At 39.1% G+C, this 27,592-nt stretch overlaps 1 protein-coding gene across 1 annotated transcript; it reads left to right on the forward strand.

Annotated features, from left to right (window-relative positions):
* Nucleotides 1-17,047: 17,047 nt before the first annotated feature.
* LOC122007522 (pectinesterase-like) lies at nt 17,048-19,161 on the forward strand. Its single transcript, XM_042563292.1, has 2 exons — nt 17,048-18,092; nt 18,451-19,161. The coding sequence occupies exons 1-2, from the start codon at nt 17,048-17,050 to the stop codon at nt 19,152-19,154; spliced, it is 1,749 nt and encodes a 582-aa protein (XP_042419226.1). The 3' UTR covers nt 19,155-19,161.
* Nucleotides 19,162-27,592: the final 8,431 nt, after the last annotated feature.

Below are 27,592 nucleotides of genomic sequence, written 5' to 3' on the forward strand. Positions count from 1 at the left end.
AAACTCTACGTCAATGGAGAGCAAAGGGTTACATCAAGATACCCTAATCTATCAGTCCATACATGATAGTATGATTGTCCATACATGATAGCAAATCATGCTAAAGGGTTCAATACATTTAACCAACATCCAATAATCGGAAACTCAGTAAACCTTAATTAGATCACTTAAACGGATTTGGTTTGTATACATATATAAATTACAATTAAGTTAACCTTAAAGAGATAAAATTCGATAATCTTCCACTTGGACTACATATGATGTCTATATGACATACAAGTAAACTTAGTTGATATCAACTTTATAAATACATAATACCATTGTAAACAATTTGCTCCATTAATTTCATTTGTATAAGACTAAAGAAGTCATAGTTACTATATATAACTATAATAAATCTTAACATTAATAATAATACTGTCATTAATGACTAAATCAAGATGTGAATATGTAGTATGAAAATTATATGAAATGTGATTAGTTTATGTCAATTTTCAATTGATTATAAAGTGACTCAAGAGGGTTTGATCATATTTATAAAATACTTTATGCTAAACTGTACTAGCAAATTATGAACTAAATCTTATGATTCCAAAATAAATCTATATCATATTTATACACATCAAATGCTAAACAATAACAATAAATCATAACATTTTATTTTAGAGTATCAAACAAACAAATGAAATTCTCATTAATGTTTTAAACTTTAAGTATGTACAATAATTAAAATAAATATTTATCTTTATTAACAAAAATATAGAGTAATAAAGTAAATACATATTCCTACTAAGTGAATTCTTCTTCTATAAAAAAAGACTCTTATATCCACAATATGCACATGAAATATCTTAGGCACCAAGCCGTTGGTGAGTAAATCTGCCAACATGGAATCTGTGTTGATGTGCTCTAGCATCGCCTGACAACTTTAAACTCTTTTTTTAACCACCAGAAACTTGATGTCAATGTACTTTGACTTCGATAAACTACGATTGTTCTTGACATAAAGTTCTGAGACTTTATTATTATAATTGATTCTCGATAGTTTGTCAATGTCATCAACAATCTACAACGATATGATGAAATCACTACAACAAAACTACTAAAAGACAATGGTAAAAAGCTATTGTAAAAGGCAAAAAAAAAAAATCATTATAAATCAATGCGTTGAGAAAGATGGGGTCCTCAAAAGACAAGGGTTAAAATCTGTCGTCTTTTTCTTAAAACGACAACGATTTTTAACTATTGTCGAAGAGCTTCTTATCTTTCTCAACGCATCGATTTACCATGATTTTTCACCATTGTGTCTCAAGTGAAATGATAACGGATTATAACTATTGTCTTTAAGCACCCTATCTTTCTCAACATGTCGATTTACCATGTTTTTTTTGAATTTTAGACAACGGTTTTTAACCATTGTCTTTTAGTTTTTTTTTTTTTAATAAAATTATCAATTTAATTGTTGTATTTTTAACTATTGTTATTTCACACATTAGAGAACAATAAATGGTTATCTATAATAATAATTTACTAGTATTGTGTTGTTAATATACATCATACAACAACATCAAAAAATTATAGAACACACACACACACACACACACATATATATATATATATATATATATATATATACTTGTAACAATATATATATATATATATATATATACTTGTAACAATATGAAGTACAATTCATATCATCCATTTTAAATGATCACTCTTTATAAACATATATACAATATTTACAAAACAACTACACATCAAATGTCATTATACCAAAAGAGTTACCAAACACTTAGGCTGTGTTTGGTAGCCTGTAATCTACCTTGTAATGTAATCCAAATTACATTACAAAGTCGATTATTTTGTTTGGTTTGATTTAAAACTTGTAATGTAATGTAATCTGGATTACAAAAGGTAGTGAAGATTTGTAATCTGGATTACAAAGCAAATGCTATGTAATCCGATTACATTACGAGGTCATTGTTTCACCAAAGTTTAAATGCCGAATATACCCCTAGTCTGTTGTCGACCTTTGCCCGCCACCGGTCGCCGACCTTCTTCGTCGGCCGCCGCCGGCCGCCACCGGTCGCCGGCCGCTACCGCCGGCCGCCACCGGTCGCCGGCAGCCGCCGCCGATCGTCGGCCGCCGGCTGCCGCCGTCGATCGTCGGCCGCCGGCTGCCGCTGCCGATCGTCGCCGACCGTCGACAATCGGCCGCCACCGGCTGCCGCTGCCGATCGTCGCCGACCGTCGACAATCGGCCGCCACCGCTGCTGCCAATTGCCGGCCGTCGATCGCCGGCCGCCGATCGTCGTCCGCCTCCGCCACCATTTCCTGCTGGTCCTCGCCCGCCGTCGCCCACCTGTCGTCACCCATTGCCGTCGATTGGCGAAGACGGTGGCCTGCTGCGGCGACCGACGGTGGCGGCGACAGCTAGTTGCCGATGGCTGCCGCAAACTCCGGCAGAGGTGTGGCGAACGCCGATAGAGGTCATAGGATATTTTTGTCATTTTATAATAATATGAATTACATTCCTTATAAAAAATAATGGACACCAAACAAAAGAATGTAATCACGTTTGTAATCAAAGATTACATACATTACATTACCAAACGTAGTAATTGTTGGAGTGTATACTGAAAGCCTAAGCTTTGTAAACATTCATTATGAATAAAGAATCACATTTGGTCAAATTTTCTACATTTAGTTGTAGTTGTTCAATTAATTTATATTGAAGATAATATAGTATGTGGTGTCACATACAGAAGATGATATTATCAGTACCTTATAAATTATAAACAGTAGCTCACGACCAAAATGGAAAGGAACAAACCATTAGAAGGTCGTAGTGTAAGTAGGTATCAGTTTATCTTGACTGTATAATTACACTAGTACACTTAGTGTGTATTGAGTAGGACCATTTGAGGTCGTTTCTTTTATACTGACTTTATAAAGAAACAAAGACCTCGGTTATTATGGAAGTGTGTGCTCTTAATCCTGATATAATAACAAGCACATATATTTGATATTTATTTCTTTAATTTATCAATGGGTGAGGTTTAGTTCGATGAATCAATAAGCCCGATAAGTTGGGAAATGATATCACTTATAGTGTGTGTTGTTGATTATAGAAGGAAACTGTGTCCTAGAGATACTAGGTTGATAATGTCCCCAAGAGGAGCTCATAAGGATTGTCATGTTAAACCCTGCAGGTGGACTTAGTCCGACATGACGATAAGGTTGAGTGGTACTACTCTTGGACTTAGATATTAATTAAATGAGTTGTCAGTAACTCACTTAATTAGTGGACATTCGATATCTTAAACACAGGGAGACTAACACACTCATAATAAGAAGGAGCCCAAAAATGTAATTTGGGATTGGTGCGGTAGTTCAATGATAGTTCTCTAGTAGAATGAATTATCATTGATAAAATTAAGTTGTGTGTTCGGGGCGAACACGGGATGCTTAATTTTATCGGGAGACCAAAACCAATTCCTCCTCTCGGTCCCTATCGTAGCCTCTTATTTATAGAGTTCTATACCCACCTATACCCACCTTCTATACCCACCCAATAGGGGCCGGCCAAGCTAGCTTGGGAACAAGCTAGGGCCGGCCTAGGTATAAGATTGGGTGGTCGGCCCTAGCTTGAACCCAAGCTAGTAGGGCCGGCCAAATTAAATTAAAAAGAAATTTAATTTTAATTTTTATTATGTGGAAGATATAATTTATTAAAGAGAATTAAAATTAAAATATCTCTCTTGTAAAAGATCTACAAAAGATTAAAGAAAGAGATTAGATCTCTTTCCTTATTTGTAGATTGGTAAGATATTTTATTTTCTCTTTAAAAATTATTCACATGTTGTAAAATTAAAATTATAGAAATTTCCTTTTTATCAACCATGAAGAGATTTGAAGAGAAATTTTATTTTTTAAAAATTTCCGGAAACAAATTAGGAAGTTTTAATTGTTGATTAAAACTTGTCCAATTTTGTTCTCATTGATATGGCCGGCCACTTGATTTTAATTGGAGAAATTTTATTTTATTTTTCTCAATTAAATCAAGTCAAGGAAATTAAGGAAATTTTATTGTAATTAAATTTCCTAATTTGCCTAGGCCAAGGAATATAAAAGAAGGGGTGAGGGTGTCTTCATGAGACACAACCTCTATTGTTTTCTCTCCCTCTTTTCCTTGGTGTTGTGGCCGGCAATCATCCTCTCCCTCTCTTCCTCTTGTGGTGGCCGAATACTTCATCCCTCTTGGAGTTCTTGTGGTGGCCAGATACTACTTGGAGAAGAAGAAGAAGAAGGAGAGAAAGCTATCATCTCTTGGAGCTTGGTTAGTATTTTGGTTTTCTTCTTTGGTGAAGTTCTTCCTTTGTGGCCGAACCTTGCTTGGAGGAGAAGAAGGTGGTTGGTGGTTTCTCATCTCGGTAGATCGTTGCCCACACAACGTCCGAGGTTAGAAGAGGAATACGATAGAAGATCAAGAGGTTTTTCTACAAGGTATAACTAGTAATTTTTATTTCCGCATCATGCTAGTTATTTATGGAAATAATACCAAATACAAGAGGCTTATGTTCTAGAATTTCGAATATGTTTTTTCGATGCTGTGTTCTTTTGTTTTTTCTTTTCCTTGTGATTTGATTGTTCTCTTTGGTTAACCTAAAGTTATTTTAGGAAATTAAATATTAGCTTTCTATAAAAGGTTTTGTCTAGTCGGTGGTGGTTGCTCCCATATCCAAGAAGGCCATGTGCCTCGCCACGTCAGTACTGGGAACCAATTATGGAAATTAATATTTAATGGAATTAATAACTTAAGGAGACTTGGGTCGAACGTGTAAAGTTCCGCAGGAGATCCAAGTCAAAATCTAAAAGAACAGATAGATTAAGTTTTGGATCAAATGTGTTAAGTTCCGCAGGCGATCCAAAATTTAATTTAAAAGAACACATGGTAGCTAGGAAAAGGTTCAGACCTTTATACAAAATTTTTGTACAGTGGAACCTATAGGTTTTTCGAGTAGCAATCAACAGTAATGTAATCAAGATTACATTACATTACATTACAAATTTGATTACATTACAAGCTAGATTACATTACACCGAATCAAACGTAGCTTATAGATTATAACACTTAACCAAAACACTTATAGCTTACCACAAAGGAGATCCTCTAAATTATAGATTTCTACACATCAGATGCTCTTGAGATGCACAATTTGATTGTAATGTGAGATGCAGCTCTCCACATACATCCGTAGCTTATTCTCTTGCAATGGCTCTTACTCTGTCGCTCGGAGCTCACACATTAGCCGATGGTGCTCTTCCAGCCACCTCGTGTATTCCATATCAAACATGGCTTCATCTACATAACATCGATCATTAATGGCACAATATTAATTAATTCACCATACTTGAGATTAGTCCACTAACATCTATGGGATGACCTTGGTTCCTAAGAAGACCTCCACCCACCTCCAAGTAATACACCCTGCATATATACCTTAATTAATTAATCTCGGAAATACTTTTGTAGCCCATGCAAAAATAGCTGCTACCTGTGCTTTTGCCTTGTGAAGTTCGTGCTCAATCTGAGTGAGTGTAATTCTAATTATCTCTAATTGTTGAATATAAGTACGTAGAAGTAATAAAAAATGGGCAATCCTTTATCAAATAACGATCTAAAGGATTTCATCATATACACACATATAAATGGTTGATCACAAACCTTCTTTCTAAATATGCTTTTTATAGCTGCCTCTCTAATTTAATGTTGGTAACCTTCTTCCAGTGAAAGAACGAATTACCAAACAAAAAGTTACGGTGGATGCAAAAGAGGAACATAAGTTCAAACTCCATTTGCTAGGGCAGCGTCAGAATTCAACAGCATCTATATTCCAACATAAAGAAGTCCAATCACAGCATATTCCTATTTTCATTGCCATTGCATATGTACCGCTTGGAATACTAAACCTTATCTGCAGGTATTCATGTGCATATGCTATGATGTGGCGATAAGGGGGCCCACCAAACGTGGGTCAAAGGCAGAGATGACAGCCAACGTAGAAGTCAAAGTCGAGATGGTCAACGACGATCAACAGTAGTTAATAGTTCCACCAAAGATGGTCGAGCAGAAATGGACTCCAACCGTCGATCGGGCATGATCTGTCTAATCGACCGTGTGACTTGTTTGAGCGGATCATCCGTTTAGCCAGGAACACTACGACAAAAACATCAGATGTTCATTACAGATCAAAGGAATGTTAAGGCGACCAAAGCGCTCTTGTCTGGTAGGGCGAAGACAATCTACTAAATCAAGTCACTACGGGAGAGAGCAGCAGAGGTCAACTGAGCGGAGGACTCCCGGCCGAGCGGCTATCCCCGCTCGGCCGAATAGTGGGACCACTCTTATATCTCTTAATATCCCTGTGGGAGGTAATATCGCTGATAACATGTCATGGTCAATAGGCGGATCGTACGACCGAAACTTCTACTATCTTATAAGGGATTTACATGCCCTGTTAAGGTATGATGTCAAAGATACTTTTCTAACATGTCATTTTATAGGACAGTTTGGAGAAAGTTCCCATGCATTGAGGATCATGCAAGTCGCCCACGGGGGCACTATATAAGGGGGGCCATGCACCGGCGGAGGTACGCGTTATCACTATTCACACATGTACTTACTGTTGCTCCAATTTATTCTATTCCGGTGACTGACTTGAGCATCAGAGGACCAACACGGGGACTCCTTCCCTAGCCCGATATTGACGTTTCTTGTGTTATAGAGTAGAGCAGAGTCTACACGCAATCAACCCAGAAGCCACACCCCCAGCTAACCTTCTTTATTATTTTTGGATAGGATCATATTAGCGCTGTCCGTGGGAAAGTGAAGATGGAGAATATGTTGGATGACTCACGATGGTGACACTGATAAAGGAGGAATTAGATATACTGATACAGGCCCGAGTAGTGAAAATGGCAAAGAAACAACAACAGCAAGCGATGGCCGAGCGCCAGGTACATGAGCTCGTGGATCAGCAGCGGGGCAACAGGAGACCATATAGACACTGAGCGGAGCATGTCTTCGTTCAGGAGCAGAATAAGAAGCCGATTGATACCTATAGGGGCACACCCAATGCACCAATCCCATTTCATTGGGTAGTATTTCACACCCCCTTCAGAGGAATAGGGCAGAGCGGATAGAGAGCCAGGGTGACCTCGGACGACGTACCCATTCGGGACGCGCAGAAAGGAAAAGCACCAAGAAACGATGATTCATCCGAACATATCAACCGACAGTTCTCTCAGGGAATTCTGGATGACCTCCTACCCCGACATTACACCCCATTGACGATCGGGGAATACAATGGAATGACAGATTTGGATGACCACTTGGCCAAGTTCGATAATGCGACCACACTCTATCAGTACACCGACGGAGTGAAGTGTTGGGTCTTCATCACCACCCTTTCAAGATCAGCACAACGCTGGTTCAGGCAAATGCCGATTGGATCAATTCATAGCTTCAAAGACTTCCGAGCGACATTCTTGCATCACTTCATTAGCAGTCGCCTCTACCAGAGGACAAATGTCAATTTGTTCACTGTGAAGCAGGGGCCTAAAAAGGCACCGAGGGCTTTCATCAAACGATTCAACTAGGTAGCCATGAACATCCCATCAGTTTCCTAAGAGATATTGGTAAGTGCCTTCTCCCAGGGACTTATAGAAGGAGAATTCTTCCGCTCACTCATTCGGAGGCCGCCAAGAGATTTTGACCACCTACTTAGGCGTGCCACCGAATATATAAACGTGGAGGAGACCCAAGATGAAGGAAGGAAGCGCCTACCAACTATATTGCTCTCCCAGAACGATGGTCGACCGCCAATCATCAGCCACCCAAAGGCCCTCGATCAGGAGTAGCACAGCTACACCAGGAGCAAAGAATGTATGTCGTGCAGCATGTAGCAGCAGGTCAACCCAAAACTGTAAAAGGCAAGACTTGGACATTATTGTTTTGCTCATTCCATCAATCGGCGACGTACAACACTCGAGACTGCTACGACTTGAGCCCGATTTCCAGTCGACCGACTCCTCCAGGACCCAGTCGTCGCTCACCAACTCTCAATCGACGACATCAACACCAGTCGGGTGGGTAAAGAGAAGAAGAGAGATAGGCGGACCAGCGGTATCAACGTCAGCCTCAATGGAGAAATAACACAAGTCCTGCCTGAGTTTCTGCTGAACGGACCAGACCCTGAACCCGAGAGGAGGAAAACTAAAGCAACACCGCTCGAAGTGAAATCATAATGATCGTCGGTGGGCCAACCGATGGTGATTCCAACAGAGCAAGAAAGTTGCACGCCCAGCTTATCATCACAATCCTCATCTGAATGTAATGAGGATCAATCTAGGTTGAAAATTCAATTTCACCGAGTCGTCGTTAGAAGAATCTGAGTCCGAGGAAATTGTCGAAACAACTCTTATAGTCGAATACCTACCTGAAGACAAAGAAAGCTCGTCCGAGATAAGTATCAATGAAGGGAGAGAGTCTTCGGAAGAAAGCAACGATGAATGGGGAGTATCTATCGACGAAAATGATATGGTAAGTCAGGTATGTAAACTTCCTCCAATTCAATTGTTTGAGTGCATTAAAATGATAAGTAGATCTTTGTGTAAAACTATATCTAAATATGTAAAATCAAAGAAAGAATATGCATGCTTAAAAAAATAAATTGAGAAATTAATAGATGAAAATACAAAATTGAAAGACAAAATTGAAATGCTAGAAAAAGATAATTCATGCTCAAATCTTTCACATGCTCCAGAAAGAAGTTTCAAATATTAGCGAAACCTTAACTGGTATTTTAGATACCATAAGGGCCAATTATAAAAGTAGAAAGATAATCTATTCCTATAAAGTTTTTGATTAATCCGGTTGGAAGATACCTATATTGGGTTCCAAAATCATGTTTTAATTAAAAATCATTATGCATGCTCTATTTCTAATTTGATTTTATATTTTTTCTTAAAATTATCTAACATTTTTGTATAAATTCTGTTCAAAATTAAGTAGATATTAATTTTTCTAAGAAAGCTAATTACATCTCTTATCTATAGAAAAATTTTCAAAAATTCCTATTTACTATATTATTTTTCATGAATTTTCTAATGAAAATTATATTTTTTTAATTTTAAAATATTTCTCAGGGATATCTTTGTAAACTTTATTTTTTTTATGTAAAACGTTATCATTTTATCTTATCTAAGATAATTTTCTTAAAAAACTTTTTGACTGATGTATCATATTATATGAATTTTCTAACCAAGATCATATTTTTCAATTTAAAAATATTTCATAGAGGTATTTTTTGAATTTTTTTTATCATCTTCTCTATCCATGGAAATTTGTTCAAAATTTTGTTAACATTATTGAATTTTATATAAATTATTTATTCAAATGCTATCTTTTAATATTAATTTTTTTTTGAAAAGTTAGGTATTAAAAATTTATTTTTCTACAATAGTATTTGCTCTAATATATTCTCAAAAAAAATTTCGAAAATTTTGAGCTTTAAAATTATTTTTAAGTATTTTTTTTAAATACATCTTACTGAGAAAAATAATTTATTACTACTAAATTCATTTCAATTTTTCATGAAAATAAAAGAATTTATAAAAATTTTCAGAATTTTCTAATAAATAAAAATATTTTTTATAATTATTTTGTTTAAAATGGTTTATAGTTTGAAAAAAATCTAGATTTTTAAAATTTAAAGTTCTTAATTTTTCTAGATAATAATAGTTTTATCCCTTAGACTCTGTGTTAAATTTATTTCAAATTAGTTTTATGGAATACCCCTATTTTAAATATGATCAAAGGGGGAGAATTAGAGATTAAGTCTAGGGGAGGGTACATTTTGATTTTTGTATTTTTTTTTTTCAAATTGCAACTTATGTACTTACTATTTTTTTGTTAATTGGTTTCAGTTTATCCTAATTTAATTTAGGACATTAAAATGAGGAGATTATAGGTACCTCGTGGTAGTTTTGATGTGATCAACCAAGTCAAGTTAGGTCCTATTATGGGGTAATGTCTTGTGTCTAAGTGTCTAGGAACTTAGGAGGACAGGAAGTCAAGCGAAAGATGTAGCTAGCGAGAATGACGACATGAGAAAGAGTTGACGAGCTCAGTGTGTCCGAGGGATGAGGCGCTGCGGAAGAGTACGCTGTCGGATGAGAAAGAATTGTGCGGCATTTTCAACAGACGAGAAGCTGAAGCGGAAGGTTGATCGAGAAGGTCGGAAAATGGGTTCAGGTGAGCCATATTCCGGATGGATGAAATCACCCAAGTGAGCGAAATCGGAGTGGTAGACCTAGACAAAAAGTCAACCAAGGGTTGACTCTGGTCCGGGCACCCAGATCACTCGAGGCAACCAAGGCACCTCGGGTGATAAGCCTGGTTGCGGGCTGGTTCAGCTCGGTCCGGACACCCAGACCCAGTCCAGGTGCCCGAACTAGAAAGTTTATTGACAAGTCATATGTTGCGATCCGTTGCGACATGGATAAAATTCTATCTACACCCAGGCGTTGGAACCCTTTCAGATGCCTGGAGTAGGGCTATAAATACAGCCCTAATCTTAGTATTTTATAACAACACTTGTAAACATTCTATTTTCAGTTTAGCTTTGTAATCGAGTGCTTTAACTGTTATAAGAGACTTCTCCGTCTGAAGGAGATTTATAGTGAGCTTTCAACATCTTGGATTAGTAATCCCTTGATTGCAAATCAAGTAAATCTCTATGCCTCTTTCTCTTGTTAATATGCTTGCTATTTTTTTGGTACAAGTGTTTATGTTGATAAAGCTATAAGTCGAGAAAGGTGTTCGTTTTTGTTTTACGGCTATTCACCCCCCTCTAGCCGACCGCAAGGGACCAATAGACAGTTGCCCGAAGTCCAGTTGAGTTTGCAGACCTGAGCAAGAAGATCTAGTGGGTCAAGAGGCAAGTCAAGTAACTGCAACTAGTAGGTGAAGGTAAGTCACTCAAGGATAGTGATCCAGTGAAGACGAGCCCCTTTGGGACTTAGGCATTGATCCAACCCAGCACCAACCTAGGAGTCTAAGGCTGAGATCTAACTAGATCTAGACTAGGTCTAAGCCATACTACATTTATGCATTTGTAGTTGTTTTTCTAACTTTGTGTTACGGGAAGTCTAACATTTTATAGGTTGGAAAATTGATTTGGTCGATTGATCAAACATCAGGGATCAGCCGATTGAATCCCAAAAGATTGTATCAGAATTCAACTCAAGATTGGATTTTGACCGAAGGGATTGGTTGACCTAATGGTGAGGTTCGGTCCACCGAACGATGGATAACCAGCGAGCAGTTTGAACTAGATAAGTCGAGTGTGGATCGGAGGTTAGGTCGATCGAACGACGATGATCGGTCGATTGATAAAAGTCAAGTCTCAAAAAGTGATCTCAAGATCAGTGGATTAGATTAGGTTTGAGTTGGCTTTAAAAGGCGGTGTTCGAAGGTCAGAAAAACACAATTCAACAAAGGTATTTTGGACACTCATCTCGATGAATCTTTGCACTAATACCCACGCACAAGCTCTGCGTCAAGATCTTCACCAACACACAAATTTTCCTCGACTAAATTCTAAGTATGGGTAACATTTAATTTTTGTTCTTACTTATTGAATAAAGTTGGTGTAAGCTATTACACCAACTTTATTTTGTATCAATTTTCTGTTCGAGATTTTTTGAAAGTGAATTTGTGAATTTTCCAACGGTACAATCTAACGGATGGTGGCTCTTAGAGTAGGAGTCGACAAAGGTTCCAAACTAAGTAAATAACTGAATCACCTTCTTTAATTGATTTTAGGTTAAGTTGATTTTTCATTGCGTACTCGACTTTACGAAAGGTTTTAAAAGTGTTAAATAAAAAGTTTTAAATATATGTGTTTCACCCTCCTCCTCCCTTCATGTGCCTTCGATCCTATAGAAGATAGTATATGAGAATATTTTGATTTACTACTCTCACTAGATGTATAATATCCATAATGTGTGATATGATAATCATATTACTACTGATTATACTAGTAGTGATCATAGAAGAATCACTAATATTTTTCTTAAAAGATATTTCCCTGACCTTGATGCTTCCACCAACCTCAATAAATTTGACATTTCTTGTTTCGAAGAAATATCTATTAGAGGATCATAAAATTTATGTCCCCTTGACTTATCAGAGTAACCTATAAAATTACAGTTAACTGTTCTTTAGTCTAGTTTCCTTTCATTAGGCCTATAAGGACTAGCCTCAGCTAGACAACACTAGATGTATAAATGTCTAATTCTAAGCTTCTTATTCATCCACATCTCGAATAAGGTTTTATTTACTGCCTTACTAGGTACTCTACTAAGTAGGTAAACTGTAATCTTGAGTGTTTCACCTCACAAAAATATACCTAATGAAGTAAAAGTCATCATACTTTTTACCCAATCTTTTAGGGTTCAATTACATTGCTCAGCTACACCATTCTGATTGGAAGTATTAGACATGATATACTAAGATATAATTCCACACTCAGCAAGGTAATTCACAAATGATCTTGGATTCTGTTCACCTGATCCATCATATCGACCGTAATATTCACCTCCATGATTGTACATGACGACCTTAATTTTCTTACCTAGTTGATTTCCAAAATGTTACTACAACGGCTAGCCCCCTTATTTCTTTTGTTAGTGATATTCCTCTTAACACACACTATGCAGACATCAAAGTCTGACATATTAAGGGAATCAAGAATTTCTTGTAATATTAACTTTTTTAGGCGTTGTTTGAATATATGTTCCAAATGTCTATGCCAAAACATGGACGAATTCTCGTCAATCAATTTACATTTCATACCTATGTTATACATAATCACGTTATCAACCGTAATAATTATATGTTTAATTTATAAAGCTTATCAACCAAGGAACTATTGTCAATCAACAATGAATTTAAGAAAACACGAAATATTCTATTTCCAAATGAACAAGAATAACCTAATTTATTTAAATAATAAATTGAAATTAAGTTCCATTTAAAAGATGATACAATAAATGCATTTTTAAAATTCAAATAGACATTAGTTCTTAAACAAAGCCTAACAATATATATGGACTCAACTTTAACCTTCTTTTCATTCTCCGTATAGATGTATCTTTCACCATCAAGCAAAAGACGCCTCAGTCTCTCCTCCTCTTGCATGCAATGAGCTATAAACTCATTCAATGCCCACTTTCCTTTTGAGTATTATATGAAATTTTATAAGTAGTGAACTGTGCAGGCAGAGACATTAAGATAAAATGCATTAACATAGACTCAGACATTTAAAGTTTTAGTGCTTTTAGACTTGTGGCGATATTGAACATTTCCATAATGTACTCCCTGATGTTTCCTTTACCATTATATTATATAGTCACTAACTTTGAAAGACGTGTGGTAGTCTTGACCATTTTGTTTGCCATGAAACAGTATGTTAACTAGCTCAGGAAACTCCTAGCATCTTCTCTCTCAATAATAGAGTATTTAATTGGTGTCGGAATAGAAAGTATCATGATACTTAGACTCATGCGATTCGATCATTCTAACTTATCAAATTTAATCCACTGCTTTATAGTGCTTGCATTAATCAGGGATTTACAGGGCGATTGTGTCTCAATGCATAGTCTAAGTCCTTGAAGCAACCCAAGACTAGGATAACATACTCTTTCCATTCATCAAAGTTAGAATCAGTTAGTGTGGGGATGTTATTAATACTGATAGTTATTGATTGCAATGAAACTATAAGAGTGAAAAACTATTATAAGTTCACAATTTAATTAAAGTAAGAACAAATATAAGTAGATAATAAAACATAAAATTATGCATAAAAATAAAATTTAAATTTATAAATATTTGCTCTTTATGAGATACTAACTATAATATTATATTTTACTTTTTGGACTAATAAAATTTGTCAGCGACACTTTTTGATAAAACTCAAACTTTAGTTGGTCACGTAATATGTTTTCCTTTGAACTGACCTCTTGTGAGCATAACTAAACACTTTATATGAGTTATATATATTGGTTCATAGCTTACAACAGCCTTAATTAGCCACATAATATGTCTTCCTTCAGGACAACATATTTTGAGTATGATATGAACAAAAATAAATGTTGTTTCATAGTTGTAAGCTACCCTTAAATATATATCTGGCATAAAAGCAATTTTTCTTTGGATCAACATAGATATACATCTATTAACATAAAATGTACTAAACCTACCTAAAGTGTTTTCCTCTTGAGTGACACAATAGTTCAATTTAGTAGTATTTGTGTAGATAGACGTAGGAAAATCCTAAGAACTCATATTAAACAAATAAGTACTTGATCAACCTTAATAGCTCAAGTTTGGAGATATCAGTTGATTGGTATCATATAACAATTGATTGATATCAACCAATTGATTGCCCTAATTGACTTGAAAGCCCATTTTATTCGATTTTAGAACCATTGATCGATTGGTAATGTGTGTCAATCGATTGGTATCACCCAATCAATTATGCTAATCGATCACAGATCCTTCTATGTTAGACATCACACTCATCAATCGATTATTGATTCATGGCAATCGATTGATGATCACCAATCGATCACCTTAATCGATCTAAGAGCCTTCTGTACTCTACTTTCAAATTGACAATCGATTACTGAAAACCAACAATCGATTGACATAAATTGTTAATCAATTGGTAGCTTTAATTGATTGATCTGAATCGATTTTAAGTCTAACCACAAGGCCATCGACCAAGTGGTGTAAACGACTTCAATCAATTAGGCTGATCGATTCAGCAACCTTCTGTGTCCAACTCTTTAATCAGCAATTGATTGATGCTTAACACACAGTGGATTACTGAAAGTAATCGAATTAGGTAGTCGATTAAAATTCCTATGTTTGATCTTGTCATCCCAAACGATTGATGAAATTCACTAATCAATTGGTGTCAATTGATCAATCAAGTTAATCGATTCTAGATGATCCAATTCGATGATTTTGGCTTGGCAATCAATTGTCTGAACAACGTAATCGATTAAGCCATCGCAATTTGACCTAAAATTAGCTCAAACACGACGATTCTTCCCGAACACAACGACAGATCACTATTGTTCTTCATGTTCTCCACAAATATGAAACAACTTAGGAAAAATAAGCCGATCTTAGGTTTCTTGTACAAGTGTTTCGATGATCAAATACTAAAAGAAAACATAATTTAGTATGAAAATAATAGATCGATGAAAAACCTAATTTTATTATCATGAAACATGAAGAAACAGTAGGGGTCTGCTACCAATTGATTGAAATTATAATCCTTAAGCCTCATGAATTCAAGTAAATCGAATAAGAATTACAATTTCTAAACATCAATCTAGTTTCATTGAAGCATGACATAACAAAAGAAAATGAATAAACTATAAACGCCAATGAACCTAATTGCAACCGAATTACCATTGCGGTAAATATCATCTCCTTATACACGAGATCTTGAGGAAGAAGAAAAAGAGCTTTTAGGAGAAACTAGGGTGAAGGTGTTGAGAATTAATGAGGAACGAAGAGTTACGTCAAAATGTATCTAATGGGGACCGTTAGCTCCTTATATAGTGAATCTCCTTATATAGTGAATCTGATCTATTATTATCTCATACATGATAATATATCGGGTTAAAGAATTCTATATAATTAACCCATATTTAATAATCTGAATCTCAATAAATATTATTTAGATCAGTTAAATGAGTTTGATTTAAATTACAATTAAGCGTACAAAAGATAGAGCAGAAGTAGTACTGGAGCATGTTTACTTGTGTTTAAAAGAGACAAAAAAAAATTAGATTGAAAACCAATTCGATTTATCTGTCTAATTTTTTGTTTAAAAAAATTCAATTTTATTCCACAGAATTTCAATTACACTTTTTTTTAAAAAAAAGAATTTTATCTCAATTTTCTAAACAGTTTAATCAGAAATCGCGTCAAATTGAACTTCTAAAAATCATCTTTATTTATTTTTTCCAATTTCAACCCCCAAAATATTTTAAACCTAAGCAATCTTAAAATTTTAATTTTACAACTCAAATTTTATTTTCATTTGGTATTCAAGTTTTTAAATTTTCATTAAAATATTGCTTTTTAATTTAATATGTGGATAAAAATTAAAAGAGTGTACCTAATTATTTGAATTGTCAAAGGGCTTCTTATGTTTTTCATATCGAAAATATTTTTATTTCGATGTAAATGTAAGGGCTGTTATATAATAATTGCATTTATCGTAACACTAGTATTAAAGTAAATTGTTTTTTTAGTTTAATTTAGTCAAAAAAAATATACATAAAATAATTTTAAATTTAAAAAATATTTTAATAAGTTGGTAAAAAAATTAGACTGAATTAATAAAAGTATCATAAAATAAAATTATTATAGTAGGCTATAATTAAAATTATTATAATAGCGACTAATTGACTATTACAATTATAGTAACCATTAATTAGTTTCTACAATAGTTAAAACAGTCATCAATTAACAACTACAATTATAGTAATAATTAATTAGTTGGTACATTATTATAATAGCTAATTAATGACTATTATAGTACTGTAACAATTATTTAATTACTGTAATATTGTTATATCAATTATATTTATAAATGACCACTCTAACGAAGGTATAATGATTTTAACTTTTTTTTTAAAAAAATAATTAACTTTAAGTAATTATAATTAAGTTAATAAAAAAAATAATACAAAATTATCATATATGTCATAACGTTGGAACAGAGGCATTCTTTTAATATTTTTTTTAAAAAATATTTTTTTGCTATTTTCAAAAGGAAATACAATCACTGATTTGATATTTTAAATTTATTTTACATAAATATTAATATTATAGTTGTATTCTATATTGTTTTCTTATATAAGAGAAGCGCAAGACGGACAATTTCACAGAAACATGACGCCTCACTGGAAGGACTCCGACGGCGGCCTTCCCACCGCCCTTTTGCACAACCTCACGAGAAATAAGCGCCGGGCGTTCCTGCTCTTATCATCCCTCCTCAACCTCGCTGCCTTAATCCCAGCCATTGCTGCCAAATGCTCCTCCCCCACCAGCACCTTCGGGGCAGACGCCATCCTCCACAACTCCTGCGCCGGCACCCGCTACCCTGCCCTCTGCCGCTCCGCCATCTCTTCATCCCCTTCACTCCTTGCCTCCATCTCCTCCCACACCGACGTCATCCTCGCCTCCCTCAACCTCACCCACTCCGCGGTCCACCGCTCCATTCTCCACGTCCATAGCTTATCCGCCCGACCCAACCTCACCCTTCGCGATCGCACTGCGCTCGGCGACTGCCTCGACATGTACGACGACTCGCTCGACGAGCTCCGAGACGCCGCCACCCACCTCCGCTGCCTCGCCGTCGCAGCAGCCCCTTCCGCCTCCTCCTCCTCCAATATACCGGACTCCCTCTTGGTCGACCTGGAGATCCTGGTGTCCGCCGCCATGACGAACCAGGAGTCCTGCCTCGACGGCTTCTCCCACAGCCAGAACGACCGCCGCCTCCGCCAGAGCCTCGTCGCCGAGCTCACCCACGTGACGCACATGTGTAGCAACGCGCTCAGAATGATCAAGAACCTCTCCGTCAATGGCGGTGGCTGGAGGCGGAGGACGATGGGGCGGAACAGGGAGGCGTGGCCGGAATGGATGAGAAAGGCCGACAGGCGGCGGATGGAGTCAGAGGAACTAGCGGCTGACGCGGTGGTGGCAGGGGACGGAAGCGGAGACTATAGAACGGTGCAGGAGGCGGTAGAGGCGGCGCCGGAGAAAAGCAAGAAGCGGCACGTGATAAGAATCAAAGCGGGGACGTACGTGGAGAATGTGGAGGTGCCGAAGAAGAAGAAGAATTTGATGTTCGTCGGTGATGGGAGGAAGACGACGGTGATAACCGGAAACAGTAACGTGAAGGACGGCTGTACAACTTTCCGGTCGGCCACGTTAGGTGAGTCGCTACTAATTCACTTCGCTCGGGTAATTTAATTTCTATAACCGAAATAGATATAACAAATTTTTAATATATATATATATAATTGGTGGAGTAAACTCGTGTAATTTATTTGAACATGATTAAGGACGACTCGTTTGTTTCCTTCATAGGCTATAAGTAGTTGTCAGACATTTCGCATCCACAAATAATAGGTAAATTGGACTCTGATGTTAGTCAATAGTTAAAAAGAGACCTGTCCAATTTCAAAGCATCCTCGAGTGAGTCATCAAACTATTTTGTGAAATTATTTGGAAATATTTTAAAGGGTAAGTTTGAAATTATTTTAAAAAATTAATTTTTGTTTTGCCTTCAGCTGTGGTGGGGAATGGCTTTTTGGCCCGTGGATTGCGTATCGAGAACACGGCCGGCCCGTCGAAGGACCAGGCGGTGGCGCTCCGCGTCGTCGCAGACCTCTCCGCCTTCTACGAATGCGACATCGTCGGCCATCAGGACACGCTCTACGTGCACTCGCACCGCCAGTTCTTCCGCAGCTGCCTCGTCCAGGGCACCGTCGACTTTATCTTCGGCAGCGCAGCCGCCGTCTTCCAGGATTGCGACATCCAAGCGCGCAGACCCGACCCCGGTCAAAAGAACATGATCACGGCCTCCGGGCGCAATGACCCAGACTTTCCCACCGGAATCATCATCCACCGTTCCCGCATTGCCGCGGCACCCGACCTCGCCCCCGTCGCCGCCTCCTTCAAGACCTACCTCGGCCGCCCCTGGAAGATGTACTCCAGGACTGTTGTTCTAGAGTCGGAGATCAGCGACGTGATCGAGGCCGAGGGTTGGCACGAGTGGAACGGGTCCTTCGCGCTCGACACGTTATACTTCGGGGAGTTCCGGAACACCGGTCCCGGCGCCGTCACCGGAGGCCGAGTAAAGTGGAAGGGGCACAGAGTGATCAGCAACGTCAGCGAGGCGGAGGAGTTCACTCCGGGGAGCTTTATCGCTGGCGCCGACTGGCTGAAGGCCACGGGCTTCCCCTTCTCCCTGGGATTGAGCACGAATCAATAATCATTATATGCGGCATGCAAGCATTTAAACTCCTTCATGTTGCCCTGCACACTATGAGTCAATGATCAATTAATTGTGGTATTATTATCTGATTATTATATTGTAGGATCAATTGTGGTTTCGTGTGGATTTAGAAAACTAATTGATAGGGTGGTGAATATTGACATGCTATCGACATCTCTTCTCGACGCAATTTGTTTCCCCCGGGATAATGATATTATGATAAGATATTTAGATTGTCACTTAAGTATCTCTGATTTAAATCTCAGCTATGATATATTTATAGGAATTTTTTTTTTAAATGAGGACGTAATCAAAGGATGCTGGGCTTCTGAACTGGCCGTTGCGTGCGCTTTCCGATTTACCCTGGTGGTCAGTGAGAAACTTCTGTGAAGCCGGGCTGGTCACCCTCAGGGATAGTCAATGAGGCTAACTGAGATTATTATTTTTTTTTCTCGACGTGATTTATTAGTGCAATATCTCTTAGGTCAAGATTGACCAGGTTGACTAAGTTTGAGTTGGTTCAAGCTTGAGTCTTGATGTTTGGGTTTCGATTTTTGACAATATATGGAGATTGCAGGAGCAATCGTTTGATTAGAGATATTGTTTGTGTAATTCTCCTCTGGTCAAGGTTAATAGGATATTTGACTGGGAAAGTCCTAACTGGGTGTTAGGCAGTTGGAAAATCCTAGTAAGTGAAGCTATGCAGATGAAAAATCATGGTGAGTGAAGCTAGACACGTGGAAAACTAGGTGGATCAAGATTGACCGGACACCAGGTGTTGGGAAGTTCAATTAGGTCAAAGGAATGACCGGACACTTGGCACAAGGAAATCCAGATGAGTCAAAAGTGACCGGACATCTGGTAGAAGGAAGTCCAAGTGGGTAATGGAGGACCGGACACTTGGTACGAGACGGTAAGTTCAAGTGGGGTCAAGATTGACCAGACACTTGGCACGAGGAGAAAAGTCCAAGTGGGTCAAAGAATTGATCAGACACTTGGTGAAGAAGTCCCAGCAGGTCAAGGTTGACCGCATGCTAGGCACGAGGAGTCCCAACAGATCACAGTTGACTGGATGTTGGATTTGGGAGTCCTAGACTTGACTCGGGCAAGCTAGGGTTGGTCAATTTGATCAAGTGATCAAATTGTACCAAGCCCAATCGGGCACAGTGCTGCGACAAATAGCAGCCCAATCGATCGGCTCATCGATTGGGAAGGGATGTCACGAGCACAGAACGATCCCCAATCGATCAATCGATCGATTGGGCACCGCCAATCGATCAATCGATCGATTGGGCACCGCCAATCGATTGGTCGATCGATTGGGGGTTGGTTTTCTTACGAGGACGCGAGGAAGCCTGAATCGATCCGTCGATCAATTCAGGTCATTTCTAACAGAGCAGAGAGACGCTCTGAATTGATCATCCCATCGATTCAAGCCTCCCCAATCGATTGGTCAATTGATTGAGATATGACCGTTGCGCAGGAAGCGAGCGATGGACGGTTGCGATTGCGTGGATGTGACGTGACGATCGATTGGGAGTAAGCCCAATCGATTGGGAGCCCTAGAAGCGCAGAGTAGAAAGCCGTGGTGAGCTTCTTCTTCGGTGCACTCTCGACACAACGTTCTTCCGATCTTCACATGACTTCTCTGACTACTCTTCGCCAGTTCTTGGAAGCTCTTGGAGACAAGTGCTGTTGCACTTCCAAGGTTCAAGAGGCATCTACAAGCAACAAGAGAGCAAGAAGAAGGTTTTTCATTTATATTCTTTGTATTTTTCTTCTTGCGTTGAGTTGTATGCTTGTGTGAGTGTTGTAAGAGGTTTTTCCACCTACGGTAATACTGAGAAGGAGTTTCTTTCTTAGTGGAGAGTGCTCGTATATGTGGATCCTTGGATGAGTCACCTCTTTTTGCGGTGGATACCAACTAAATCCTTCGTGTTAGCGTTGTAAGTGTGTTTCATGTTTCATTCCACTGCATATCATCATCACGGAGCAAAACAATGAGCGTGACGAGCTATTCACCCTCCTCTAGCTACAAATCGACCATAACAAGTCGTATCAGAGTCAGGTCGCTCTTCACTGAAATCATCATCGGAGAGGGCAACGAGCTAGAGGGAGAAGAAGTTGAAGCAAATTTTACAAAGTCAAAGACTTCATAAGAGCTCAACTTCAAATAGAATTCCAAGATGGACTTGGATACGACTGATGTGTGTAAATATTATGATAGTTTATGCATGTTTTTACGCATATTCACTTGCTTTATACGTACATATTCTTTGTATGATTACCTCTTTTATCATGTACTCATCATATATACTCTTTTGTATGGATATCTGCTCTTTGTTTGATTTTATGTTGATAGGGACAACTTTTGGAGCGAAAACAGTGTTGGTCGACGCACCGGAGCGAGCCAGAGAACATGACCGTGCAAACCTTGCACGACTGTGAGGCTAAACAGAAGAGGAGAAGTGCACGACCGTGCAACTCTTGCACGGCCGTGTGACCAACCCAGAGGCAGATCAGAGCATGGTCGTGCATATTTGCATGACCGTACCCCCCATGACCGCAACCAAACAATACCCAGTCGTGCAACCCTGCACGACCGTGTCCCCAGAGACGAACCCCAGGATCACACGATCGTGCCAATTGGCACGGTTGTGCAACGCACCCAGAGCCAAGAAAGGGTATGACCGTGCCATCCTTGCACGGCCGTGGCACCGTGCCGCGCCCTAGCCTATAAAAGGGTTTTTAACCCCTTTTCCTTGAGGGGGAGAGCCAGGAGGTGAGCCGTCAATAGGAGAATCACTCTGGTGCCATTCCACGCCGTCCATGATATCGATCCAGCGATATTTCATCACCACATCAACTCCAGAAGCAAAAGATTAGATCTGAAGATTACTCGTCGTCGTTGAATAAACATACTTCTTCTTTCTCTCTTCGTGTTGAGAATTTGTATGTTTATATACATTATGTCTTCAGATTTTTCTCCGGTGTCTATGGAGTAGAGTCTTGTTCTAGGATAAGGGAGTAATTGTGGATTGGTTTTGATGTAAGACTCATATTATGTTTATATCCATTGGATGATTTCGCTTGCTTTGTTTCGACTACTTGATATCTTTGTTGTGTTGATTGATTGTGTAGGAATTGCCAACCTTGTAGAGGGAATACCTTAGATCGTACACCCGAGGGGCCCTAGTGACATAGGTAACCCGTTTACGAACATCTAGGGTACTTCCTTGAAAGGAGAGGCGACTCCTTCCCAAGGAAGTAAGAGACCAAACTAAGCTCCTTAATTCTATCTTTGATAACATCAATTAGAGTTATGTCCTTGTGATCTACCGAGGTGCCCTAGTGACAGGAGTTAATCGTAACAGAATTTCATAGGGATCGTCTTTGTTTGGTGCTTAAGGATAGCTGCCTTAGCTTCCGGTGAATGCATGCTGATGGACAATGGGTATAGGATAGTATGTGATACATTAATACCACCACAATGAAACCGAACTCATAGAACACTTCATTAACCAGGTTGATTTCTTCTCGTTGCTAGTTCTCGTTTCTGCTTTCTAATCTCTTTCTTTAGATTACTTACAACCATCGATAGTGTAACTAATCCTAAGTGTGTCATCACTAGTGTTTATAACCAGTCATTGTGGGATCGATAATCTTTATTACTGACGACGAATCCGTGCACTTATGGAAGCGTAACAAGTTTTTGGCGCCATTGCCAAGGACCGCGTCTATAACATTGGTGATAGTCATACTAGATTAGACTAGACTTCATTTTCTTTTCCTTTATCTTTTCCTAATATTTTGCATTTAGAGATAAATAATTTTATTCTTGTTTTACTTTACCTTTTGCAATTAAAAAAAATCCAAAAATAATATTATTTTATTTCTTCTTCTTTACTATAGTTCATATTTTATTTTTGCATGTGAAGAGCTGATCTTTCAGGACAACTTCTACCGTTCGATCCAGAGATTGATAGAACTTTCTTGAGAAGAAGAAACCTACAGAAGGCATTTCAAGCGGCACAAGAATCTTCAGAGATGACTGATAAATTGTTGAAGGATTATGCAGCACCTTATGCACGAGGGGTTCGGTCTAGCATCACTCAACCGCCAATCGAAGCTAACAACTTTGAAATCAAGCCTGCAGTAATTCACATGGTTCAACAGAATCAATTTGGAGGACTGCACGATGATCCAAACCACCACTTAGAGATTTTCTACGAGATTTGCGGCACCATGAAAGTGAACGGAGTCCCTCCAGAATCAGTAAGGTTATTGCTCTTTGGATTCTTCCTGAAAGACAGAGCCAAGCAGTGGCTAAATTCCCTTACAGCAAATAACATTACATCCTGGGAGTAGTGTGAGTAGAAATTCTTGGACAAATTATATCCACCAAGCAAAACTGTTATATGAGGAATCTGATTGCAAGCTTTAAACAGGTAGACTCAGAATCATTATTTGAAGTCTGGGACAAATTTAAAAGTATGCTGAGATAGTGCCCCCATCATGGCCTTGAGAAATGGTTGATTCTACACACCTTCTACAATGGAATCAATTATCATACGAAGGTATCCCTCGACTCTGCAACAGGAGGAGCACTGATGAACAAGAGCCTTGATGAAGCTGAAGAGATCATAGAGAATGTGGCACAGAATCACCATCAGTGGGCATCAGAAAGATCTGGTGGTTCTTTCTCAGGAAATCCAATAAAAGCGTCAGGAAAATTCGACGTAGATGCAGTCACTCTCATGTCTGCAAAGCTAGACGCTCTGACCAAGAAGTTTGAGGCCATGGGGAACAACAACAACACGGCCAATGCGATAGTTTGTGTTTGCGAAACTTGCGGAAGTACGGATCATGCTCAAGATACTTGCCCCCTGGGGCCAATACAAGCACAGATAAACCAACTTGAGCAGTGTGATGCGATAGTCAGCTACAACCAAAGGCAAAACAATCCGTACTACAACACATGCAATCCAGTTGGAGGATCACCCAAACTTCTCATACCGGAACAATCAAGATCAAGGGTCAGCAAAACAAAGCTATCAACCTGGACAACAGAGCTACTCACCTGGGCAACAGAGCTATTCATCTAGACAACAGACTTTTCAACAGCAACCTTCATAATTGTCCAAGATTGAAAAGATGCTTGAAGAAACTCTCTCAGAGCAAAAAGAGATGAAGAATGAGATCAAGCTGTTAACTCAAAGAATGGAAAATTTTGAGAAACATCAAAAGATGCAAGACCACCAGATAACCCAGATAGCCCAATCCATCTCAAGAGCACAGGGAACATTTCCAGGGAAGCCAGATATAAACCCAGTGGAACATTGCAACCGCATCGAGTTGAGGAGCAGATGAACTTTGAGGGACCCCCAAATCATTACTCAGAAGGGACCTGACTCAGAGGAAGAGCCCTCTCCCCTAATGCCCAATCAGACCCAAACCAGGGACGGAGAGGAGGTTACTAAGAAAGTTGAAGGAACTCTTCAAGTTCCCCCACAGAGTCAGACGATTTCTTTCCCTCAGAAACTGATAAACTCCCAGAAGGATGAAGAGTTCAACCGATTCCTGAAGAAGATCAAGGAAATTTGCATAGAAGTACCACTGATCGATGCACTGCACTAAATGCCGAAGTTCACAAAGTTCTTGAAGGGTATTTTATCTAACAGGAGGCAGAAGGACGACTTCGAGACCATAACATTAACAGAGAATTGCAGCGCTCTACTTATGATAAATATTCCACCAAAACTTCAGGATCCAGGAAGTTTCTCCATACTGTGCAAAATTGATTCTGAACTCATACCGAGAGCTTTCTATGACTTGGGGGGGCCAGCGTTAGCCTACTTTCTTACTCTTTATGTAAGAAGCTGGGCCTCCAGAACATTAAACTGACTACTATGGCACTGCAATTAGCTGACCATTCATGTAGATACCCAATGAGAATAGTGGAAGACGTGCCAGTAGAAGTGGGTGGATGTATCGTTCACACAGATTTCATTATCTTGGATATGGAGGAGGATCCCAAGATACCGATCATCCTTGGAAAACCATTCCTTGCCACAGATGGAGCCATCATTGATGTTAAAAGTCACAAGTTATCTTTGGAGATCGACAAAGAAAAGATTGAATTTGATTTATCTGATTCCTTCATCTGCGACCCCTCTTCTCAGGGCAATTCTAGTAAGATCAACATACATAAAGTCAAGGAGTGCAGTTTCCATGAGAGTTCCCCTCCAGCGAGCAATAAGAAATACATTTGTCCTGCATGAGCGAAACTTAAGGTGTAGACTGGAGCATTAACCCTAGGAGGAGAGTCGTGCTTCCACGGGTTTAGTCCATATTAACTGAAACGGGGTCGAGCTAAAGACCTAAAACAAGCGCTTCTTGGGAGGCAACCCAAGGGCTTTTCATTCTAGTTCGTTGTTCTAGTTTTTGTGAGTTTAGTCGAGTATTTTTATTATTTATTTACTTTTTGGTATTCGTTTTCAGGATGTGCAGAGCCTCCATGAGCTAGCCGTGAGCGTTTCATGGGCGTGGAGGCGTCAGAGGAACCGAAAGAGCGAAAGCCGAGTCACCGTGAGCCAAAAGGAGTCGGCTGTGTGATCCCACATGGTCGTGCGAAGCCAACAGAAGGATGAAGGCCACGGGCCGTGCAATCTTGCACGACCGTGTGGCCTATGCAGAGAGAAGAAGGACACAGGCCGTGCCAATTGGCACGACCGTGTGAGACTGCCAGAGAAGGAGAAGACTCAGGCTGTGCCAATTGGCACGGCTGTGAGACATGTCCAGAGAAGAGGGAGGAATGGGCCGTGCCAATTGGCACGGCCGTGAGACCTTAGCCGAGGGGAGAAAAGAGAAGGTCGTGCCAATCGGCATGGCCATGCAGAGCCCCACCTAACTCGACCGTGTCTATAAGACACGGTTGTGCCCTTGCCCATGTGCGCCACCCACTTTTCCAAAAAACCCTATTTCTATCTCCTTCTCTCCCAAAAGCCTTCTCCTCCCTACTACACCTCATCAAACCCTAATTTCCCACCTCTAGAGCTCATTTTTGCTTAGATCTACATCTAGATCTAACACTTCTTCAAGTCACAAATCTGAAAAGAGAGAAGAAACTTCCTTATTTTTCCTCCATTCTCCTCCTCTTCCATCCTCAAGACCCATCTCCACAAGAAATTCCTCAAAACCTTGCACCATGTTGCAGATCTTGAAGAGACTTCGTCAAGGAAGCGGTAGATCTAGCGAAGGAGATGCATCGGGAGGCGACAAAGGCAAAGGGAAGGCGTCTTCTTCAAAAGGCAAAGGAAAAATGGTGGCATGCGACGAAGGTAACGAAAATGAGTTCAATATTATTTTTAGAAATCATGAACAAAAGCTAGATATGATATCCTTGTCGCTAGGAAAATTACATGCACTAAATATATGAATCCCATTACTATGGACATGCTAGGAATTAGGGATGATGTAGATTAGATGATTAGTTCTTTAGATTGGAATAATATTATGTACGCTCATGCACCGACTTACCCCCCCTAGTCCTTGAATTTTTGAGCTCGATTGATGTTAAATTTTCTTCTGAGGATGACTACGTAGGGGTTATAACTTTTAGGATGATGAATAAAGAAGTTTGGTGGACTTTTAGTGATTTTAATAATTATTTTGGTTTACCCATTGGTGGTGCCCGTGGATTTGATGATGAAATAAGATGGAATTAATTTTGTACGTCGATAACCGGATCAAAAGACCCTTATGAACCCTCTAGAGTCAAGGCATCCCGCATGTAAAACCCGACCTTTAGACACCTTCACCAAGTGATGAGTAAAACGATCTTTGGTCGAGGAGAGAGTGATGGGGTGGTTAGAAAGATAAAACTCTATTCTCTTTGGACGATGTTGAATAAAGTTGATTTTGATTCCGGATTTCATTTTTTGCAAACTTTGTTGAGGGCAGCTAAGGCATCTTCGGGGATGATAGTGTTTGGTGGGTTGATCACCCAAATAGCATTCAATCTGGGTTGTGAGCTTGATGGATTAGAGGTGATTCATGGTAATAACAAGATCGATATCGATTCTTGTCTTGCTATGAAAATGATTTGTCGGGATGAGAATGGATTTGCTTTCCCTAGGACCAATGGTTTTCCATTACCCCTTCCTTGCCCCGAGCGCACTTCAGTTCACGACCCTGTGAATTGGGTGATTACTGATTTACACCTCGAGACTGTACCCTCCATTATAGAAGAAACCGAGTACCATTAAGAGCCCTCGTTATCAGGATTCTCGCAGTCTTCCGGACAACCGGAACCTCCTAGGTACTCTTTTGCATATGGCACGGGATCCTCTAGGTTTGATTTTTCTGACTTCCGTGCCTCTTTAGACTCCCTTCATGAGAAGCAAAATACCCAACAATGATTGTTGGAGAGTCGC

Source organism: Zingiber officinale, chromosome 1A, assembly GCF_018446385.1.
Source record: "Zingiber officinale cultivar Zhangliang chromosome 1A, Zo_v1.1, whole genome shotgun sequence".
NCBI lineage: Eukaryota > Viridiplantae > Streptophyta > Magnoliopsida > Zingiberales > Zingiberaceae > Zingiber > Zingiber officinale.